Here is a 19,638-nt window from a genome sequence, read left to right on the forward strand (position 1 = left end):
AGTAGCTTATTTGGTTCCAGTAGGCTGTCTTATTTTGATCAAGGCAGGTCTCCTGATAAATGGTTAACAACATGCACATTAATTCTAACAAATGACCAATTTACTTCTGGTGTTGGTAGTTATTTGCCTTTCTGACAAATAATTTTTACTGACTTTCTTTTTGATGTGACAGACCTGAAGTACCTGAGTATTAGCATATGGAGAACTGATTGTATAATCAAATCGTCTTCAAAGATTGTGCAGGATGACTTGAGGGCCTGAAGAGATTTAATGTTTGCAGTTAGAACTGATAATACTACTACTTAGCACTTGTGAAGCGCTTTGAAGATGTAAAGCACTATCTGAACACACCTTAACACCGCAACTGCGATGGAGAAACAGTTGCAGAATTAACTCTGGTTAATATGCAGTAGAGCCAGGTATGTGTTGACTTCAAATGTGGCAGTTCAGTGGCAATTGTGCTAGTACTCCACTGCTTCTTGATCCCAGGATTTCCAAACAGAAATGATGTCAAAACTGAGCCTGAAGCCTGCAAATTCTTGGCTGCCAGGCTGTTAATAAATTCCCATTTTGGAAGAATTGGATGCAGAGAGAAAAAGATAACTTGGTCCCATTGTTGCAAAAGCTAGTGGAAATTTCTCTGACTTAGCTGTAATATCAGGAGTAAAATACCTATTGGCAAGCAGCTGAGTTATTTGTCTTTAGGTAAGAACCTGGTCTAGAGCACTGGTGAAGTAAATCTCTTGAATGTTTTTGTTCACTCAAGTTTGCAGCTAAATTTGGAGCACGCATCCTGCTCCAGTTCCAGTCTTGTCTGCTGGATCCTCGTGTAGCGAGGCTAACACCCAGGCAATCCTGTATGTAGTAGGCACTTGTTTTTTTCCTAACTGTATAGGCCTATGAATGTTTTGCCTAGGATAAATGAGATATGATGACAAGTAAATGTTGGTAAATCTTACTTTGTAAAATAATCCGTTTAGATTGCAATCATGTAGCCCGGGTGACAGGGCTAATGTTAAGCTAGTAAGCTGAAAAAAATACTTGAGATTTTCAGGAAAATTGTGTGATATTGTCCACAGTGTATTGCTGTGTTTTTTATTATTATTTATGATTACTTTTCATAATCTATACGATCTCTTCGGGATCCCATTTCTCTTTGAAAACTAGAACAATGTGCTCGGTGCAGATGAAATTTTTGTCTATGCTTTCTCCCTAAATAGGGATGCTTACATAAATCGAGGAGCGCCTGGGTCCTTATGCAGTTGTGGTGAGCAGCCAGTAGGTGTCAGCTTCTGATAAGTGCTTCTGGATGCTGCTTGAGGATCGAAAGGGGTCATGATGCCAAGTACCTGTGCAAGTTACCTGCAAGCACTACTAAAGTGTTGCTTTTTTTCCCAAAAATACAGATCTCACGTTTCTGAGGTGTCTTCCAGAAAACTTACTGACCCACCCTAGTGCCTGTGCTGATGGGTGTCAAACTTGCAAGGAGGGGTGTGGTACGGGCAAGAAGGACATCAACCTTGGGTTTGGGAGCTTGGGCATGACTTCTAGTAGGACACCGGGACTCGCTTGCTGAGCTACAGCTCCTCAAAGGTACCGTGTCCAGCTCTCAAGGGCAGCTTTTGTTGCGCAGAGTCCAAGCTTCCAGGCTTTTTGCCCGTATCTCCTATCCTAGAAGGACAAGAGGCATTTGTTAAAGAATGTGTTCCTCGGGCAATGTTGTGAACTTGCATCCAAGGACATTCACGAGGCAATTCACTGAGACAGGGGCATAGAGGTTGCTTGTTCTGCCTGTGTGCTTGCCAAGTTGGCTTTAAAAATATATATATGATCTTTCAGGTGATCGATGAGAAATGGCAGGCAGCTTTCTGCAGTGCCTCTGCAGAAAGGAGAGTGACACAGCAGCAGGCCCTGGCTCGGTGTCCGTGTGGACAAGGCTTTACACCGGCGGCAGAGGCAGGGGGAGACGCGAATTTTGCCGAATTCCTGGCACCGAGCCCCGCTGTGCGTGAGGCACCCGGCGGGCGGCGGCACCACCGCCGCCTCCCCTCCATCCTCCTCCTCCTCCTCTCCTCCTCCCCTCGGCGAGGAGGCCGTCCTGCGGGCGGCTTCCCCGCCTCGTACGAGAGTCCCTCCCCGCTCGCCGCCCCCCTCGGCGCCTCACAGGGCACAAAAGGGGCGGCTGCATGGTGGCGGCCCCAGCGCCCGGCCGCGCCCGCCCCGCTCCGCTCCGCGCCCCGCTCCGCGCCCCGCCGCCATGTCGGGCAGCGGCGGCCCCGCCGGCACCGGCAGCACGGTGAAGAAGAGGAGCCCGGCGGGCTCGGCTTCCTCGCTGGCACAGGAGGAGGAGAAGCAAGCGATGGAGAAGATGCTGGAGGCGGCGGGCGGAGGGGCGCAGGAGAACGGCTGCGCCCGCTCGCCCTCGCCGCCCGCCGCTGAGGCTGAGGGAGAAGGGGAAGGGGTGGCCCTGCAGCGCTCCATCACGCTGCTCAACGGCGTGGCCATCATCGTGGGCACCATCATCGGCTCCGGCATCTTCGTCACCCCCACCGGTGTGCTGCGGCAGGCCGGCTCGCCGGGCTTGTCTCTGGTGGTGTGGGCCGTCTGCGGGGCGTTCTCCATCGTGGGGGCTCTCTGCTACGCCGAGCTGGGCACCACCATCACCAAATCCGGCGGGGACTATGCCTACATGCTGGAGGTGTACGGCTCGCTGCCCGCCTTCCTCAAGCTCTGGATAGAGCTGCTCATCATCCGGCCCTCCTCGCAGTACATCGTGGCCCTGGTCTTCGCCACCTACCTGCTCAAGCCCATCTTCCCCACCTGCCCGGTGCCCGACGATGCTGCCAAGCTGGTGGCCTGTCTGTGTGTCCGTAAGTAGCCGCTGTCCTGCTGCACGGCCCCACGTGTCTCCTTGCTCACCAATTTCCTCCTTGCATACAGCAAAACCTAGCCACAGCAGCTGGCTCTGTCCCCGTGCTGGTTGCAGCCACGTTTTTTGGCTCGGTTTTGAATGATGCGAGTGGAAAGCACGGCACCATCCCAAATAATTCAAGCACGAGGATTCCCTAGCTGGCGATTTTGGCCTAGGGAGCCCCTGTGATTTGGGACATGCAGCAAGCGCACACGATAAATGCGGTGTGGGTTCGGTGCGTGCGCTCGGATGGGATTTCTGCTGCCCCCAGCACTTCGGGGCTGCTGTGTGTGGGTTGGGGTGGGAGCTGCTGGGGCTGGGGAATTATCTGCTGCCAGCAGTTGGTGCTGAATGTGGCCTGTGCTGCACCACCCAGCTGTTTGCTGAACCGCTTTTGAGGCATTTCTCAGCTCCATGTGCACGGACACCATGCTTGGAAACTGGGGTTATTGCTTTCTTTTTTGCTAGCAAATGTTAATTCCTGTGAGCGGGTGCCTCACAGAGGAGTTCATTCGTGCCACAATGAACTTAACGGCTGCTCGTGTCTCTGCTGTGCCACGTGCTGCTGCAGTTCTCATCTTTTCTCTGGTATCTTGAGGTCTGGGGCTTTGCCAGTGAAGCCCCATTTTGTGTTCCTCTGGCAACTGCAAAGTCACCCCATCCAGATCCCCCATTCTTTAAAATCTGGATGTTTTTCTGCCTATCTTCCCTTATTTCCTAGCCAGTCGGTGTTCCACTCCACTGGTAGTTGCTGTGCCATTGTAAATAAACATTCAGAGAGGAGCTATTCTATTTATTTATTTATTTATATAAAACATTTATTTGGTGTGGGAAGTTAGTCGTGTGATTTTTATTTTCTGAGGTTGTGAAGAGAAGCCCGTTTGTGCTGTCCAAAGGGAGATTGTGTTAGAGTCCTTCACCCTCTGAGGATCGCAGGCATTCACAAGTTGTAGCACGTGGTCTTTGCGGGAAGATATATTATCTGTAAATGTCTTCATACACAAGGGACCAAGTCTTTTGATAGATACTGTATATGACTAGCCAGCAGATACAATAACATAAGCAACAGCAGGGCAGCAAACTGTACAATAATTAACAACATAATCAAGAATAATCTACTTTTCATCTGCAGGAACTCTGCCAAAAGAGCTTGGTTCAGGTGTCTCTGTTCCCATTTTACTGGTCAGAAAATAAATACAAGCTTAAAGTAGAGTTGCCTGCAGCAAGATCTCTTCAGAGACAGGGCGGATTGCATCATGACACTTCTTGATGCCAGCTCTCCTTCCCACTTTTTCTTCTCTAATAAATAGTTTAAGTTTCTGCAGCTTTCTTATGCTAGCAATTAGTAGTTTTCCCGAAGCAGAATTTGTTCTTGACCCTTTACCTTGAAACGCCAAAGAAAGAGTTGCTGGTTCCACAAATCTGCGTCATTTCCATGTGTTTCTTCTTCAAGCTTTACTCCCACCACCCCTGGCTACTAGTTTGTTTATGCTTTGGGTTAAATCTTTCTTTGTCTCCTCTGCTTTAAAAGGTTAGTTCATCGCGCATTGCCTTCAGCAAGTTAGTTCTCTGCAACTTTGATTTCTGGAGTTAGCTTTCCTGCTGTCTGGTGCCAAAACCACATCATGAAATGGGAACAATAAACGAAGTAAATCTGGTCCAAGGACTAAGCAAATCACACAAAGCTACCACGGACTAACAAGCCGCTTGCTACGTGGTTGTCCCAAGCATGCCCCTACCCAGTGACTGTGTTTTTTGTTGGTTCTTTTTTTCAGGAGCTTTAGCATAGGAAATCTGGTCATACACTCTAGAGCATACGTTAATAAGTTATCTGAAAGGGAAAGCATGGTTTGAGAAGCAATGGGGGAATTTGGGGCCCTGAACAGTTGATGACTTACGCAAGCAAAGCCCAGCCATCTAAAACAGTACCAGCTGTATTCTTTGCAAAAAGTTTGAGTGTCAACATAAAATGTAATTGATTGTATGGTTTCTCATAAGAGGAGAAATACAAAGTTACTTGTTTCCCCTCCAGGTGTTACTGCTATTGAACAGTTGAATAAATTATGTGTTGTTCAGTATTTGCCACCATGGAATGCAGAAACTGAATTCCTAGGCATTAAGATAATCTGAATAAATCACAGTCTTGAAAGAAAAAATATGGTTGGAAGAGGGAATTTTGTTCCTCTTAACGTGCTGAAGAAAACAAGGTGGGTGGTAAGTAGAATTTAACTTCAAAAAGGTATTTTCTGAAATCAAGATTGTAATCTACAGTCAGTTGGTATGCGAGGCATATTCCACAAGACATCACGGATGCTTAATTAAGGTTGTCAAATAAAAGTGTGAGAATTCATTACAAGGAAGTCTTCCTGTAGCAAGATGGGTCAAGCAGTTTGTCGTTGGTGTGGCTTGTTTTATGTTCGCTGCAAAACACCCAGTGCTCCCTAGGTGTAAGAATTTGCAGGTAGCTTAATTAGTGGTTTTGAGGCTGTGGGTTACTTAAGTAGCTTATGGTCATATAAACTGCATGTCATTTAATGTGAAAGATTAGATCTCTGATACTTCTAAGGCTGATAAATCATAAAAAGCAAATGCTAAAGGAAAACAAATGGAAACCCCACCTGATATCTAAGTATTTTTAACAGAAAAAGTTTGTGAAACTGAGAATTTTTGGATAGGCATGAAAATTCAAGAGCCATTTGAATTCCCTTAAATATGATCTCTTGTAGACCAACTTTTCCCCTTCTAGAGAAGATGGACAGAGAGTTACGAGGTGCTGGCTTCTCATAGTTGATAACATAAATATTGACAAACTGATAAACCTTAACAAAAATCATTAAAAATCACAGAGCACAGCCCAATGCTTGTGTATGTTCTGCAGGTGGCTCAAGGATAGGAAGTTTCAAATTATCCGGTTAAAGATAACATACATAGTTCTTACTTCCAGCTGCTAATTTGAAGATTTTCAACATGTGATAGCTCTTTGAACTGTAGTACAATAAATTTCCTGTAGAGAAGGGAGACGGGATAATGTTGTTTCCAGACATGAACTCATTCTTGCTTGGTGTTTCACAAGTGCCTGAACTGTTCTTCCTACACACATTCTTATACACAGCCTGCTTCGCACCCCTTGTGTGCTGCATAACAGGTTATTTTATACTTGACAACATAATCTGCTCCAGAGAAGCTTGAGAAACTCTGCCAGTTGCATATAATTTTACTCTTGATCCCCAATGTCAAATGACTGATTTGAGTGTTAGCTTCTCAAGCCTTTTATCACTTATTAATTATATATGCTAATCTGGCAAGAATAACCCCAGTATTGCTGCAGCCATATCTGCTGCTGCCAAAGCTCCAGTATTTTAATCTTCCTGCAAAGTTCTCTAGGCTTCCTTTGCCACTTCTGAAATATTACTTTGGGCACTCCTTCTGCTAGCGTGGAATTCCAGCAAAATGAGCACATACTTGTCATTTGTCTCTCTTGTTATGAGCATCCTCATAGTGGAGGAATAGTAGCAGTCAGTGCAGAGTTGAGTTATATCTACCAGCACGTGTCATATGGAAGCTTAAGTGCCTGCCAGCCCCTTGAGTGCATGGTGAGTTAAAGGAGAATAGCATCAAATCCAGGGTCTGGCAAAAGTGTGCAAGCACGTGCCTTGAATGCTTGCCAAATTATAGCTATAGTCTATAAGTGAATATTCAGTGGCAGCATTTCAGCTAGAAACCGCATGTGTTGAAAGCAGGAACGTCTTTATCTGGTACCGATGTTTTACTTGAAACAGCTGGTCAAACAGCTACCCAGATTTAAAGTGAAGCTGTAGGTGGATTTTGAACTCATCAGCTATTAAATGGTAAGTAAAGCAAGCATAAAACACCTTATACGTGTCTAAGATGGGTTTATTCTGCAGTGTTGATGCTTGGAATTAATCTGTCAGGCCAAGCGAGGTGTAAAGCTCTGAAGGCTATTTTTTCCTTTTCTTTGAGTAAGGTGGATTCAATAACCAAGCTGTATCTGTAAATGTGAACTTGTTTGATCAGAATGGAAGGAAGGGGTCTCTGTAGGATCCCTACTGTACAGCTGATGTTGCAAGACAGAGATTGCTTTCTTAAAATCTGCGTTTAATTAGAGAGAGTAGCATTAATGAAAATAGCCCCTGACACTAGCAGGACTCTCCTGAAATGGATGAGGGCTTGGAGGACTCTTGTAACACAGCAAGCAACTACTGCATTTCTTGGCACCCCTCTCTTGGCTCTCGCAACAAATGTCCCATTAAATTTTATTGTATTTGAATGATTTACATTACCACTGAGATCCTTTGGAGTCTTGCTCTTCTAACATGAACAAATTGGGAAGGCTTTTTCAGAGAAACTCCCCATAATCAGTCTAATTCAAAGCAACATCGCGAAGTATTTCAAGTATTCCGGTAGTCTGGCAGTCCCAGTGTGTCCCAATCCAAACGCGATGGACGAGGAAGCAGTTTCTTGCCAGGCAGCCTACAGAGCTGAATTCTGCCCCCCTGCCTGGCATAGGTAGTGGGATTTTCACTAAAACCTGCCTGGAATTTTTCATTAAGTTCGTGACCCAGGATTTAGCACTCAGTGCTTAAGGCCAGCCACCCTCCTGAGGATTTGTGGAACCTAATTCAGTACAGCGAGGGGAAGGTGTGTAGCATAATCGTGATCCAGGTAAGAATCTGGAGTAGCTGACCATCTGTTTTGCAAGGATGGTGACATCTCCGTGGGGCTTAACACGCACATAAAATATTAGTAAGGTTTTGTTTGCCGTTTAGAAGATAATTCATATGAAATTATGGTAATCACGTGCAGCTTGAGATCCAGGCTCTGCAGTATCTGCAAACCTGAAATTCTTCATGGAGCTCTTCCTTTGGGCAGTCCCTGGTGCTGCCTTTCTGCCCTGTGCTGCACTAGTTTGGCACAGCTCTCAAGAGATTGCAAGTAAGTGCTTGTTAATTTAATCTTGCAGAGTTCTGGAAATTTGAGGGTGTGGATGCTTCTGGGAGCTGTGATACATGACGAAATACTCACGTTATTCCCCCTTGGTGCTAACTTCTCTGTGTGCCTTTCCTGAGCCTGGTACAGCACCAGAGGCTTTCTGGAACTGAAAGTTGGCTGAGAGATGGAGCTGTGACAGCAGTCAGCTTTACAGCCCCTCTCTTTGTCCTGTGCAACACGAACTGAAGTGAGAAGCATTCCTTTCCCCAGGGTGGTGGTTCTTCTGTTCTTCCCACCTTGTCTGGTGGTGGTTATTGTTATGTGCATCTTGTTGCTAACCCTCTTCTTCCTCTGTTCAGTGTATAGATACCTCTTTCCTCATTTTTTTTTCCACTCTGTAACCAGTGAAAGCACCGACTGTATATAGCCTCCATGCCACACACCACATTTGTTGGCTGAAGCTAGCCAAAAGGGCTGCTTGGTAGAGGCATCCAGGGTTCATGGTCTCAACAGGGAGGTGGCTCTGGAAAGGATCCCTCTTAAATCCAGTGGGAAGGCAGCCTTTGCCTTCTTTTACCTGTCACTTGTTGATGTGCTTATCCCCTAATTCCTCAGCATTGCTGTTCTGGGAGGAAAAATGAAAAGGAAACTGCTTCCAGGTGTGATTATTATTAATACAAGTTAATTTTAACATAGACACATTCTCTCTGGGGCTAAGTGCTCCTTTCCAATAGCCTCGTTTCTCCACAGAGTGGTCCTTGAAGAAATATCTGCGGAGGTTTCCCTTCTGCCTTTTCTCTCCACCAGTGTGCAGGGCATGAGGCTTCACCCAGTATCTATCAAGCTGAAATTTCCCAACCCGTTTTCTGTGCACACCCTTGTATGCGTGTCTGGTGTTAGGCTGTGCTACTAGAAATAGGTACCTGAGGCTACAGGGAGGCTCTGTAGCTTCACAGCTGCCTGAATGTAAGGTGGTGTTTTTTTAGCCTTAGTAAATAGTTAAGGTATTGGTTTCACAGAATGGTTGAGGTTGGAAGGGACCTCTGGAGATCATCTAGTCCAACCTGTTTAAACTACTGTAGTCAGTGTAGTGCCCTTACTTGTTTGTACTATGTAGAGTAACTCTTATTTTAGACGCGTCTAACCTCTCGTGGGCTTAGGCAGCAGTTCTCACCAGGCAGCGTGCTCTCTTTAAAGCTTGTGGACTACTTTGTTTCTGTGCTATGTACTGGTGTCATCCCTGTGGCTTGCTTCTTGGTGGCCATGTGCTCAGCTTGCCTTGTCTCTGCTTGAAAATTGTGTGCACGGCCCCAGCTAGGAGACAAAACATGTCTGCACTTTACAAAGAGGGGAAGGAGCAGCTCTGGCTTTAGGATGCAGCAATAGAAAGGAGCTGGGAACTGTTCTGTAATTACAAGGAGAAAATTAACATCTCATGGCAGGAGGTAAATGGAAGCATCATCTTAGGTTTGTAAGGACTAAGTACTTTAGAAATGTGTGAGATATAAACAGGAGTTACTGCATGATTCATCCTCTGCGTGTGGTCAGCATTACAGTCCCTGTTTTCCTGGTAGGAAAGCTGAGGTGGAGCATTTCTCTTCATTCCTCATTCTTTCCCACAACATGTTCCACAAATTTCCCTGCCCTACATTTCCCTTTCATTCCGGTCTCGAAATATCATGAATAGGAATTCATGGGTAACTTGCAGTAGGTTAACTAAATTTATATATTAAAGCAAGCTGCTTAAATACATTCATCTTCATTGTAGAGGCGTATACAGAATTATATAGGAAGTAGGAAGCACTGCAAACCATGACAGGGAAACATACAGGAAATAAAATAAAGAACAAAACTGATACTGTGCAAGGCTCCCCAGGTAGTGTGTGACCTCACGCAGCGTGAAGGCAGCTGTACCAGTATCTCAAGAGCTCTTACACCCATTTCAGAAGCACTTCACCTGAAAAGCTGCTAAAGATCTTGGGAAGGCATTAAGCAAACACTCCCAGTCAACAAGTCACATAGGCTGCTGGAATCGGATCCTTTTTTCCCCATGAATGAGGATGAGTGCACAGGGCCGTAGATCTGCTGTTCGTCCATTTGCATTTTTTCAAATGCAGCCACCTCGAACGCTGTCTTTACTCCATCTCCGGTCCTTGGCTGCCTTCCATTACCCGTTGCAGCCCTGCCCTCTTCTAGGGAATAATTGCCAAGACCATTTCATCATAAATGCCGAGCCCTGGCTTACCTGTATTAGGGCTCCATTCATGTACTGTTTGCGTTGGGCAGAACTACATGCTCCCACAGGGGAGCTTTACTATGTCCTGCCCTTTCTTTTTAGACACGGGAGATGTTGTTGCATATAGTGCATTCATCATGGCCTTATTCTGTGCGGGGACTGTCACAATCCCTTTCTGTATCAGCTTTGTAGGGATTTATTCCCATTGTCATACAGAAATCATATCTGGGAGGGATCTTGGAACTTGAGACCACAAATGTTCAGAGGAATATGCCCATAAAATAAGAGGGAGTGGGAGTAGAGAAGATATTGTGCTGGATCCTATGTTGTTTTAGTCAGTTTATCCTTCGTTCCTATCAGTGCAAGGGGGAAATCATCCAGTTATGCCTCTGAGTGCCAGCAGAACAGGTTAAGTGACGTGCCTGAAGCCATTTGGGACTACTAGGACAGATAAATAATTGAAACCAGACCCTCTGTTGTCTTTATAAAGCCAAATGTCTCCTTGAAAGCCCCTGGCTGCCAGGTCCTGTTACCTTCCCCGTGCCAGGGGTGGCTTGAGTGGCTTGTAGTGCAGCTCCCCTGGGAGCCGGGCTATTTCGTACGAGAAGTCACCAGAAGAGATGAAGGGATATGTAGTACTTTGTATGTTCTGTCTACAGCTGAGTATCTTCTTCATTTCTACCAAGGATTTAAAAAAAAAATAAAATAGCACCCTCTTTTACATTTCAGATCTCTGCAGCACTCTCACTCCTGTTATCCCAATTATGTGAAGCCTTTGGAGAGGGGCTGCTGGATCAGGCAGATGGTGTCACTTCAGATTGTGCTGAAATTCTTATTCCTAGACTCACTCCTGAGAACAGCTCCGATAGATCACACCGAAGGGCTGCCTTGCTGCCGAGCTGGTTTCTGACAGCTGCCAGCAGCAGTGGCTTTAGGAAGGGTGCTACGGAAATTAGGGCAGCGTGGTCTGATCTTTCCCTGCGTTGTATCATGGCGCTGATTTATAGAGTAGCTGTGACTGTGACTGTGAAGCTTTCCCTGTTGTTCATGTAAAGCAGTTCATTTCAGGTGAGTGGAGAAGCGCCAGGAGTCCCTCAGCCCCTGCTTCACAGGGCAGCACCTCAGATTAAAGGAATAAAAAAGGGGTAAAATGTTGTGTTTTAAGAAACCCCAGCCCTCTGGTCTCCTGAGAAGTTTAGCAACCACTGGAATTTGTGTTGGAGTTTTACTGAAAAAGCACTTGGTCTGTTGCTTCATGTCGGTGTCTGTACGAGTCTTTCTAGTGAGTGAGACTGTTTTTGTTTTGGTTTTGGTTTGTTTTGTTTTAGCCTGTCTGATGTTGGAAAACATTAAAGTGTAATAACTCTACCACACTCCTTTAGGAAAGACAAATATTATTCCATGGTGGGAAAAGCAAAGCAGAGAGATCGTGGCGTGAAGGACCCTGAGTCATGACTGGCATGGAAGATCTCAGCCCTATTCGCAGTCTCTGGCCCAAAGTGTTTTCTTATTTTTCCAAAGCCTGGTTATCTGGCACTGATATGTTTCTGAGGGCTGAATACAGAAGCTTGTGGTGCTTTTCAGTTTGGGATCGTGTAGAAGCTCTTGCCTTTTATGTACACTGCTGCAGTCCCGCAGCCCAAGCAGCCGACTTCATACAGAACCAGAACATGAAAAACGATCCAGGCGAAGTCGGTAGTTACCGGGGAGGCTGAACCAGCGATTGTCAAAGAAACAGAATGCCTAAATGGGGAAGAGAATGTAAATGGTGCACCTCCAGGGGCTGCCCTCGCTAACGGGAAAAGTGTGCTTTTAGATGGGTTAGCTCATCCTTTAAATATCCCTCTGTAAACAAGGGGAGATTTATTTTTAGCATAATCGCTGGTCGAAGTGAATCCTGGATCCTCGGTTCCCTCCCCAGCAGGATTCACCAGAGGTGTTTTTGGGAGACGAGCTGTCCTGTGTGCTTAGTGTCATTTCACAGCTTCCTTCTCTCCTCTTCCCTGCCTCCCCGTTGCACAGACACCCAGCAGGATGACCTTGCTATCTATTTTAGTGTTTTCTCCTCTCCTGTATATCTGTATGGACGTGTCTGGGTCTCTTGCTGCAGGGTGATAGAGCCGTGGCCCTGCTAACCTGGCACTGCCGGCCTGGTGCTGAAAGGCCTCCAAGGCCGCGCACGTGGTGTCTGCGCCGGGGCCTATCTGCCTGGAGCAGCACGTGGCGGGGGGGCTGTGTGATAGAGGCAGCGTGACCGGCCTCAGTGCTGTTCCTCATCGCCTGCTCTCTGCTCTGTGTGGAGGCAGGTCGGACAAAACGAAGCATATCGGCCCAAATCAGGCAGGTCGGCCAAAACAAAGCAGCTCGGCCTTGCCACCCTGGGTCAGTTCGCTCTCACCAACTCCCAAGTGCCCAGACTCCCAAACGGGCTTCAACTTGATGATCCCCAAAAAATTGAATCTAAAATTCCTCATTTACTGCTGCCTTTCGTTCTTGTAGTTTAAATTGGATCCCTTGCTTTTCTTTGTGAAGATTTCCAGCTCTCTTTTTTCCTAGCTTTATACTCTTGTGTTCAAATGATGTTAGGTCCTAGGGCTTTGCAAGGGAGAGGAAAAAAAGCCAATGGTCCTGAAAGGAGGCACCTGGGACATGCCTTCTGCTGCACTGGGACTGGCTTTGTTCTTCCCCACCTAAAGATCCCCTACAAGCTTCTTCTACAGCCCTTAGCTGAGCAGTACATGGAAGCAAAAATCCTCTTAGCCTGCTGCATATCGCCGTTGTGCTGTGGTCATCGCAGGCTCTCAGACCTGTGTGTGAATGACTGATGCAATTTGCATCCCTTCTTGCCTCTGTGTGCTCTGAGTCACCAGGAAATCTTGTCACTCCGGGGTGCTCACTCGAGCGGGAACCCTAAATTTAATCATTGCTGTCAGCCACAGAAACTGGAGTCCCTGAAGACTGGGGCCTCTGATGCCAGCCATGGGCACATCTGAGTGTTTGTAAGTTCTAGCAAGGCTATTCCTGGGCTCTGGGATTTCCTGAGCAATTTCCACTGTGTCTGCTTTCTCACAGGCCGGGCAAGATGCAGGGTGGCAGACGACTGATAAGACCCTTTTAAATGTCAGTGCTCATTCCTCCTCCCATCATTTTACTTCTCACTTTGCATTTTTTTGTGCTAGTCCCACTCGTGCCCTGCCTGGAAAGCAGGATGGGAGGCTGTGGGAGCATGCCGTTGCTCTGAGCTGACAAGCAAAAATTGGAGAGAAAAAAAAAAAAAAAAAGGAGAATTGGGGTTTTCCCTGTGATGCTCAGTGCGTGTCGGGGGTCTAAGGGCACAAGCCATCCAGCTCCTGGTATTTCTGCCTTTATCAGCCTTCTGCCCCCCTGTTCTGAAGCACCCCACATGGCTCAGCCCCATGGGGACAGGCTTTGGGCTGGAGCCTGACCTGGTGAAGGTGCGGCTGAGCCCCCTCTTGTCTCCTCTGGGGACTGATGAAGGCTGAAATACCTGCACCAAATGCTCTGGGCTTTTAACTGTGAGTACAGATATAGCCGATAACCTCTGGAGGGTCATCTGTGTCCAGCCTGAATGTCTGGGGGAGCAGCTGCTTGGCTCTGGCAAGGGCAGGGGGGGTCCTGTGAAAACGAGCTGCAGGATGTGGGAAAGAGCCTTTGCCAGAGTGAAAGGGAAATGGGTGGCAGGCATCTGAAGGACCGCAGTAGCCGGGTTTTATTCGAGCACATCCTGTAACAGAGCAGCACTGGTTGCCTTGCTCCGTCCTCTCCCAGCTTTAGAAAAACTTGCCTGGCTCCTGCAGAGTAAAAATACAAGCTGCAACCTGAGTGGGAAAGGATCAGAGCCCTCAGGGAGAAGCCTCTGGCTAAAGAGGGAAGGTTGACGTCCATCCACTCCTCCCTGAGCTGCTCGGTGACTGGTTGGCCCTGGGGGCATGTCGCGGGCCGTGGTGGTGGTGGTGACAAGCCGGCTGGCAGGACGTCGAGGGGACAAGGGGTGGCTTAGTGCACGGGGACAAGGAGGAGGGGAGGGCATCCAGCACGTGGGGCACTGTCACTCTCTCTGTGACATTTGCCCGTCTCTGTAGCAAGCTCCGGGGAGCAGGAGATGACCAGGGCACAGAAATACCAAGTGGCTTGGACAATCAATAAAGGTTTTAACCATTATTTTCTCCGAAGCAGTTGAAACTCAGCCAGTAAGTGCTGTGTTTGGCAACAGCTTGAGGATTTCATCAGATCTGGGTTCCCTTCCCTTTGCACTGCTGACCTGCAGGCTTTTTTTGTTTCATAGGTTGTTGATTGTGTCAGGGCTGCTTGCTTTTCTTTTCTTTTGTGCAGTGGGCAGCACAATGTGGCCTTGGTAGCCTTCTAGGTGCTATTGTTAACCAAGTAACAATATATCACTTCTGGAAGTTGTCCTGACATTTTTGTGGTGTTTCCATGCAACATTAATTGGATCAACTTAAGAGGGATTGCAGCTGAGTACTTCGAGTCTAATGGTTGCGGTAACCACTTTTATTTGTATGCCCTCAGAAATGTACTTTCCAGTGCAGAAGGGCAGTTCCCTGTCCCAAGGGGTGCATGCACCATTCAAACCGCCTGCTGCAAAAATGAGAGAGAGAACAGAGAAGTACATAGCTGCAAAGTCTTGGTTTTTGACAAGTTACTATTTCAGATCCCAAACAAAACAACTCAAAACTTGAAATTTGTTACTGAAAACGTGGCAAATTTTTGAAAAAGAACACAGAGTTCTGAACTTCAGGCTGAAAGAAGTCAGTATGTGATCCTCAGTGACTGAAGGCTGCTTGTGGCTGGTGTGATATTGGAATGGTCTCGACTCTGTCAAGTCACTAGAAAAGAGCTCCTGAAACCATTGCATGTAGTTGCACTCGTGAACTTCATGGAATGTGTTTGTTGCTTTTTTTTTTTAAGAGACACTTCACATTTGTTTAGGTTTTGGCGAAAAGCAAATACCAATTTGTCATAATTTGTTTTACTGAAAGCTGATGTGTCTCTTCTTGTCCATTTCTTTCAGTGCTCCTCACAGCAGTGAACTGTTACAGTGTGAAAGCTGCTACTCGTGTTCAGGATGCCTTTGCTGCGGCAAAACTGCTGGCACTGGCTTTGATCATCATTCTTGGCTTCGTTCAGCTTGCAAGGGGTGAGTACATTTCCTTTTTCTTTTGAATGTGGTGTGTAGTTGCAGCAGAATCTAGGAATTGGGGATAAAACCCAACAGTCCTGTCCCAGGTATTTCAGAGCTAGCAGAAGTGCATTGCAAGCATCTTTTGATTTCTTGCATGCTCGTCAGGTGTTTCCAGCTTGTGCTTTGTAAGGGGCTGAGTGCACTTGTGCATTTTATTTACAACATTTTTTTTATTCACCTCACTGAAGTATGGAACATCTCAGGCAAGTTCACAGGGAAAGCCCATGCTAGAGAAAGGCTCAGACAGCTAGCTCAGCCAAGGCTGCAGAAACCCGTGCTCTCACTGTATAATGAACTCATTAGGACTCTCAGCTGACAGCAGCATTCATGCATGTCAACTAACAACCAAAAAATGTTTATAGAAATGGGAAGATAAAGCAAGTTTTCTACCCTCCCCCTTTTTTTTCTTTGCTTATTTGCTTTATACACTTTAAAAATCCTCTCAAAATCTAGGGAGATATTTTGTTCCAAACTCCTTTGATTAACTAACCTACACAGATAGGCTTTACTGTCTGTTGTTTTGTTGTTGTTTTTTTTTTTTTTGTGTGTGTGTGTGTGAGTTCTGTTTAAAACAAACAAACAAAAACATTCAGGGAATAGTACAAACCCTACTTGTTCAATGTGGATAAAAGTAGCTATATAACAAACATAAATAGACTATGGATAGTTCCTCCTGTCTCTGTACTAGCAGGGGGGCGGTATGTGTATGCACGTGAGCATTTTAATTCCTGTCTCAGCTATGGGAACAAGTGCTGTCTTTGCAGAATTTCTTGCTTTATCAGAGGTTTTATTTTCTTCCAGCTCAGTGCTTGCACTCAACAGGAACCTTGTTTGAGGCTTATCACAGAATATACCTCCCTCCTCTTCATATCTCCCCAGACTGCTTTGCTGAACTTTTCCCCCTCTTAGAAGGAAAAGTAAAAATAAACCTTTGATAGTTCTTTACACCATTAGAAGTCTTTACATTTTTTTTTTTTTATTTGAAGATAATAATCTTAATTTGCATTTTCAGAATCACCTTCCCTCCTTCTGTACTGATCTTTGGTCCTTCTTCTGAGGGTAAATCACTCTCCTGGTCCCTCATGTAGATATATATGTTAATTCCATAGGTTTATAAGCTGTAAACAAGATGAGAGTTTAGTCTTGTGTATAAACCCCACCCTTCCTATATTCCTCTGTCTCAGCAGCTTTTTTATCTACTGATAACTTGTAATCTTTGTTTTTTCTCTTCTCCCAGTATTATAATACGTAGTCTTTTGGCTGCCAGTGGTACATCTGATGACTTATGAATGGAGTCTTTTGTGCAGTTCTCCCTAGCAAAGATGTCCTGGTTGCTGCTTTCTCGTGCCCTTAGCTGACCCTACAAAGTGCACAGCTCAACAGGATAACAGGCCAGCGCTGAACAAATGGCTTTCACCTTTTGTGCTGCCTCAGAAAAGCTGGTCTATGCTAAAGCCATAGCATGTTTGAAGCTGCTTCCCTCTGTGTACATCTTTTGGATGGAGGTGTTATGAAACCTATTACAGTTTCAAGTTTGTGGTGGGTCTCAAGACGTACTAACTGTGACGTATGTGTGTGTTGCCATTTAGTCTTCTGCTAAATTAATGTATAGCTGACATTTAGTCTTCTGTTAAACAACCTTGCCACCTAAGACAGAATAAAAATTACCACAGTCAAAGGCAGTAGTTAGATTTTAACACCTGAAGGCAAATAAATTTTCATCCTGTGTGTGCACACCATAATCATTGTAAAAGAGAGTGGATCAGGCTGGCAACATGGGCATCTACAGGGGACATTCCTTACAAAGCCTGCGTTTATATGCCCTCCTAAGTGACACACTACTGCTTGTCTGGGTTTCTATTTTACAACCTACTGCCTAGGATTCTGCCCATGGTCTTACATGGATTTTATTAATCTCCTTATGGAAGTTGCAAGCTCTCTGCTAAATCATTAAGAATTTGCAAGCTCCCTTCATATGCCCTTCCTCTTAGCTTTCACATACATGTGTCTTTTGCAACTTTCTGTTTTTCTTTAAATTATGGCAGATAACACTCTTATGTAGCAGGGATACATCAGGAAACTGTCATTTCTCTTTTTTTTTTTCCTTCAAAGGAGAACATACTGCCATCACTTAAAGCATACTAAAAATGGGAAAACGCTGCACTGTTCTCAGTCTTCACTTGGATGAGAAAAACGAGTGCAATCTGTGAGTCGAGTGAAATTTTAGATTAGCTGTTAGAAAAACATTTTTTAACTATACTGCAGAGCTCAAGTAGATTGTCCAGAGAGGCTGTGAGACTTGTTTCAGCAGAGATTTGCAACAGCAGGTTAGTAAACATCCCTCAGGAGTGGATCAAGTAAGGCGAACTTGCCTTGGAGCAGGGAGACAAAGTCAGTGCGTTGGAAGCCTTCATGCCAGTGCTCCCTGAGGTTGTGCTGGGCACTAGTAGCACAGTGAAGAGCTGCTGGATCTTCTCCAGGCAAAATACTACAGTCTTTTCTACAGTCTTCAAAATACTTCAGTCTTTTGAAGTGCTGACACTTTAAAATGGTAAGTTTTTTCTTCTAAAAGCCCAATTAACCTCTGAATAGGTGGGTGATCTGAGCCCCTTCGCCATGGCAGTGTCCTGCTTTTTCAGCTCCTGTGTGTGCCCTTGTTTTCTTTTATGCCACTCACAGTGCTCCTTGGACAAAGAGGACTCTTAGCACTACCCCTACGAGCTCTGAAGGTTCAGTCCCAAGCTGGCAACGGCTGCTGGGGTGAGATACACGCCAAGTGGAAAATCCTCCTGTGGCGATTTCTCCGGTGCTGAAATTTCAGCGGTGGAGGGGTTGCGTGTTCCCATGACACTCCGGGTAGAGTCAGAGCACAGCCGATTAGCGTGCTTGAATGGTTGCTTTCCCATTGCTGTTTTGTGTTTACAGTATCCATAAACAGAGGAGCAATGCCACAGTTTCTTGCTCAAATGTGGAAACTTTTGAGACTTCACAGAAGTATGTCCTTCTCTGCATTGACCTTCCGCCTTCAGCTTTTGTTGTTTTTACTTCTTGTTATCTTGCCATTGAACATTTTCATTATTTTCCAAAAAGCAGTAACATCTCAAGACAAAGAAGTATGTGGCAATATTACCACACAGATCACAAGCAAATCCTGTGTTCTTTCTGTGGACAGCTGTTTCATATCTTCTTTCATGCCCTCAGAAGGAGGGGAGAAATTGGTTTCCTACTTAAGACAGCCTTTCAACTTCTTGAGGCTTGACTCAGTATAACTGATCCACTTGGGACGCAATTATTTCACTAATATAAAAGTTAAACTTTTAAAAGCCTTTGTGTGACTGAAGCTGTGCTGCTTTAAAAGTTCAGTGTCCTGGCTTTAGCCTATTAGTGTGTAAAACCTTGTATTTGTACCCCCATCTGTACAGCCCTCCAGTCTGTACCACCCAAACAGCATAAATAACTCGTGGCATAGACAGGATCAGCATTTTTTTACTCTACTCATAGAAAGAACAAGGATTTATTTTTTTTGCTTGTTGTTGTGTTTTAGCAGCTCTCCCAAATTGCCTTCTGTCAGCCTTGTCTTGTATTTTTTGACCATGCTATGTACCTGGTGAGCAGGCAGCAGGACTCAGCTGGGAGTTGGGGTGCCTGGGACTGGTCAGTGCAGCCAGTTTGGAAGGTGACTGAGGGTTTTAGGGTTGTTCCTGTGACACACAGGTGTGTAGTTGGGTCCACAGCTGTGCTCTTCATACCCAAATCACCCTGCAGGTCATGGTGCAAAGTCACCTAGGAATGAAACCATCGAGAAGCGTGCTGATCTTTAAGGATGCACTCATGCTTCTTATATGTAAGGAAATTCAGCAAGTTCTCATATAAAAAAAAAAAATCTAGAATCGTATCTCAGAATTACAGGAATACTTGACCTTCCTTTGTGGATGTTTTAGGGTTCCTTGACCGTGTATCTAACCCTGAGCAGCACAAGCAGTGAGGTTTCTGGCTGCTGCACAGTGCTGGGCTACAGACCTTGCTGTGACTCCTGGCCAGAAGTTCTGTTTAAAAAAAATGAGCTTTTGGGACTCAAGGAAACAAAACGTGACACTCAATTAATTTTATTGAGGTTATTGTCCCTTTTCCCTCTTAACGCCTTATTTCTGATCTTAAAATTCTTGTCTGCAGTGCCTCAAGTGCCTGTTTTGCTGGCGACAGTCAGCATTGTCTGTCTAGCTCCCTTCGTTGTGCTTGTCGGAGGCCAGCAGAGCTGCATTTGCTGAACAAGCACAAGGTGAATTAAGGACAAAGTACACAGGTTTAACTCCAGACATT

The 19,638-nt window shown here is 45.6% G+C and overlaps 1 protein-coding gene across 1 annotated transcript in view; it reads left to right on the plus strand.

Annotated features, from left to right (window-relative positions):
• The first annotated feature begins 2,140 nt into the window (after window positions 1-2,140).
• SLC7A5 (solute carrier family 7 member 5) overlaps window positions 2,141-19,638 on the plus strand; it is a 39,890-nt gene continuing 22,392 nt past the window's right edge. Inside the window, exons 1-2 of the mRNA XM_084533197.1 lie at window positions 2,141-2,870; window positions 15,148-15,273. Coding sequence (XP_084389323.1) covers window positions 2,258-2,870; window positions 15,148-15,273 — 739 coding nt within the window. The 5' untranslated portion in view covers window positions 2,141-2,257. The remainder of the gene's footprint in view (window positions 2,871-15,147; window positions 15,274-19,638) is intronic.

Source organism: Aythya ferina (assembly GCF_964211825.1).
Source record: "Aythya ferina genome assembly, chromosome: 12".
NCBI classification, from domain to species: domain Eukaryota; kingdom Metazoa; phylum Chordata; class Aves; order Anseriformes; family Anatidae; genus Aythya; species Aythya ferina.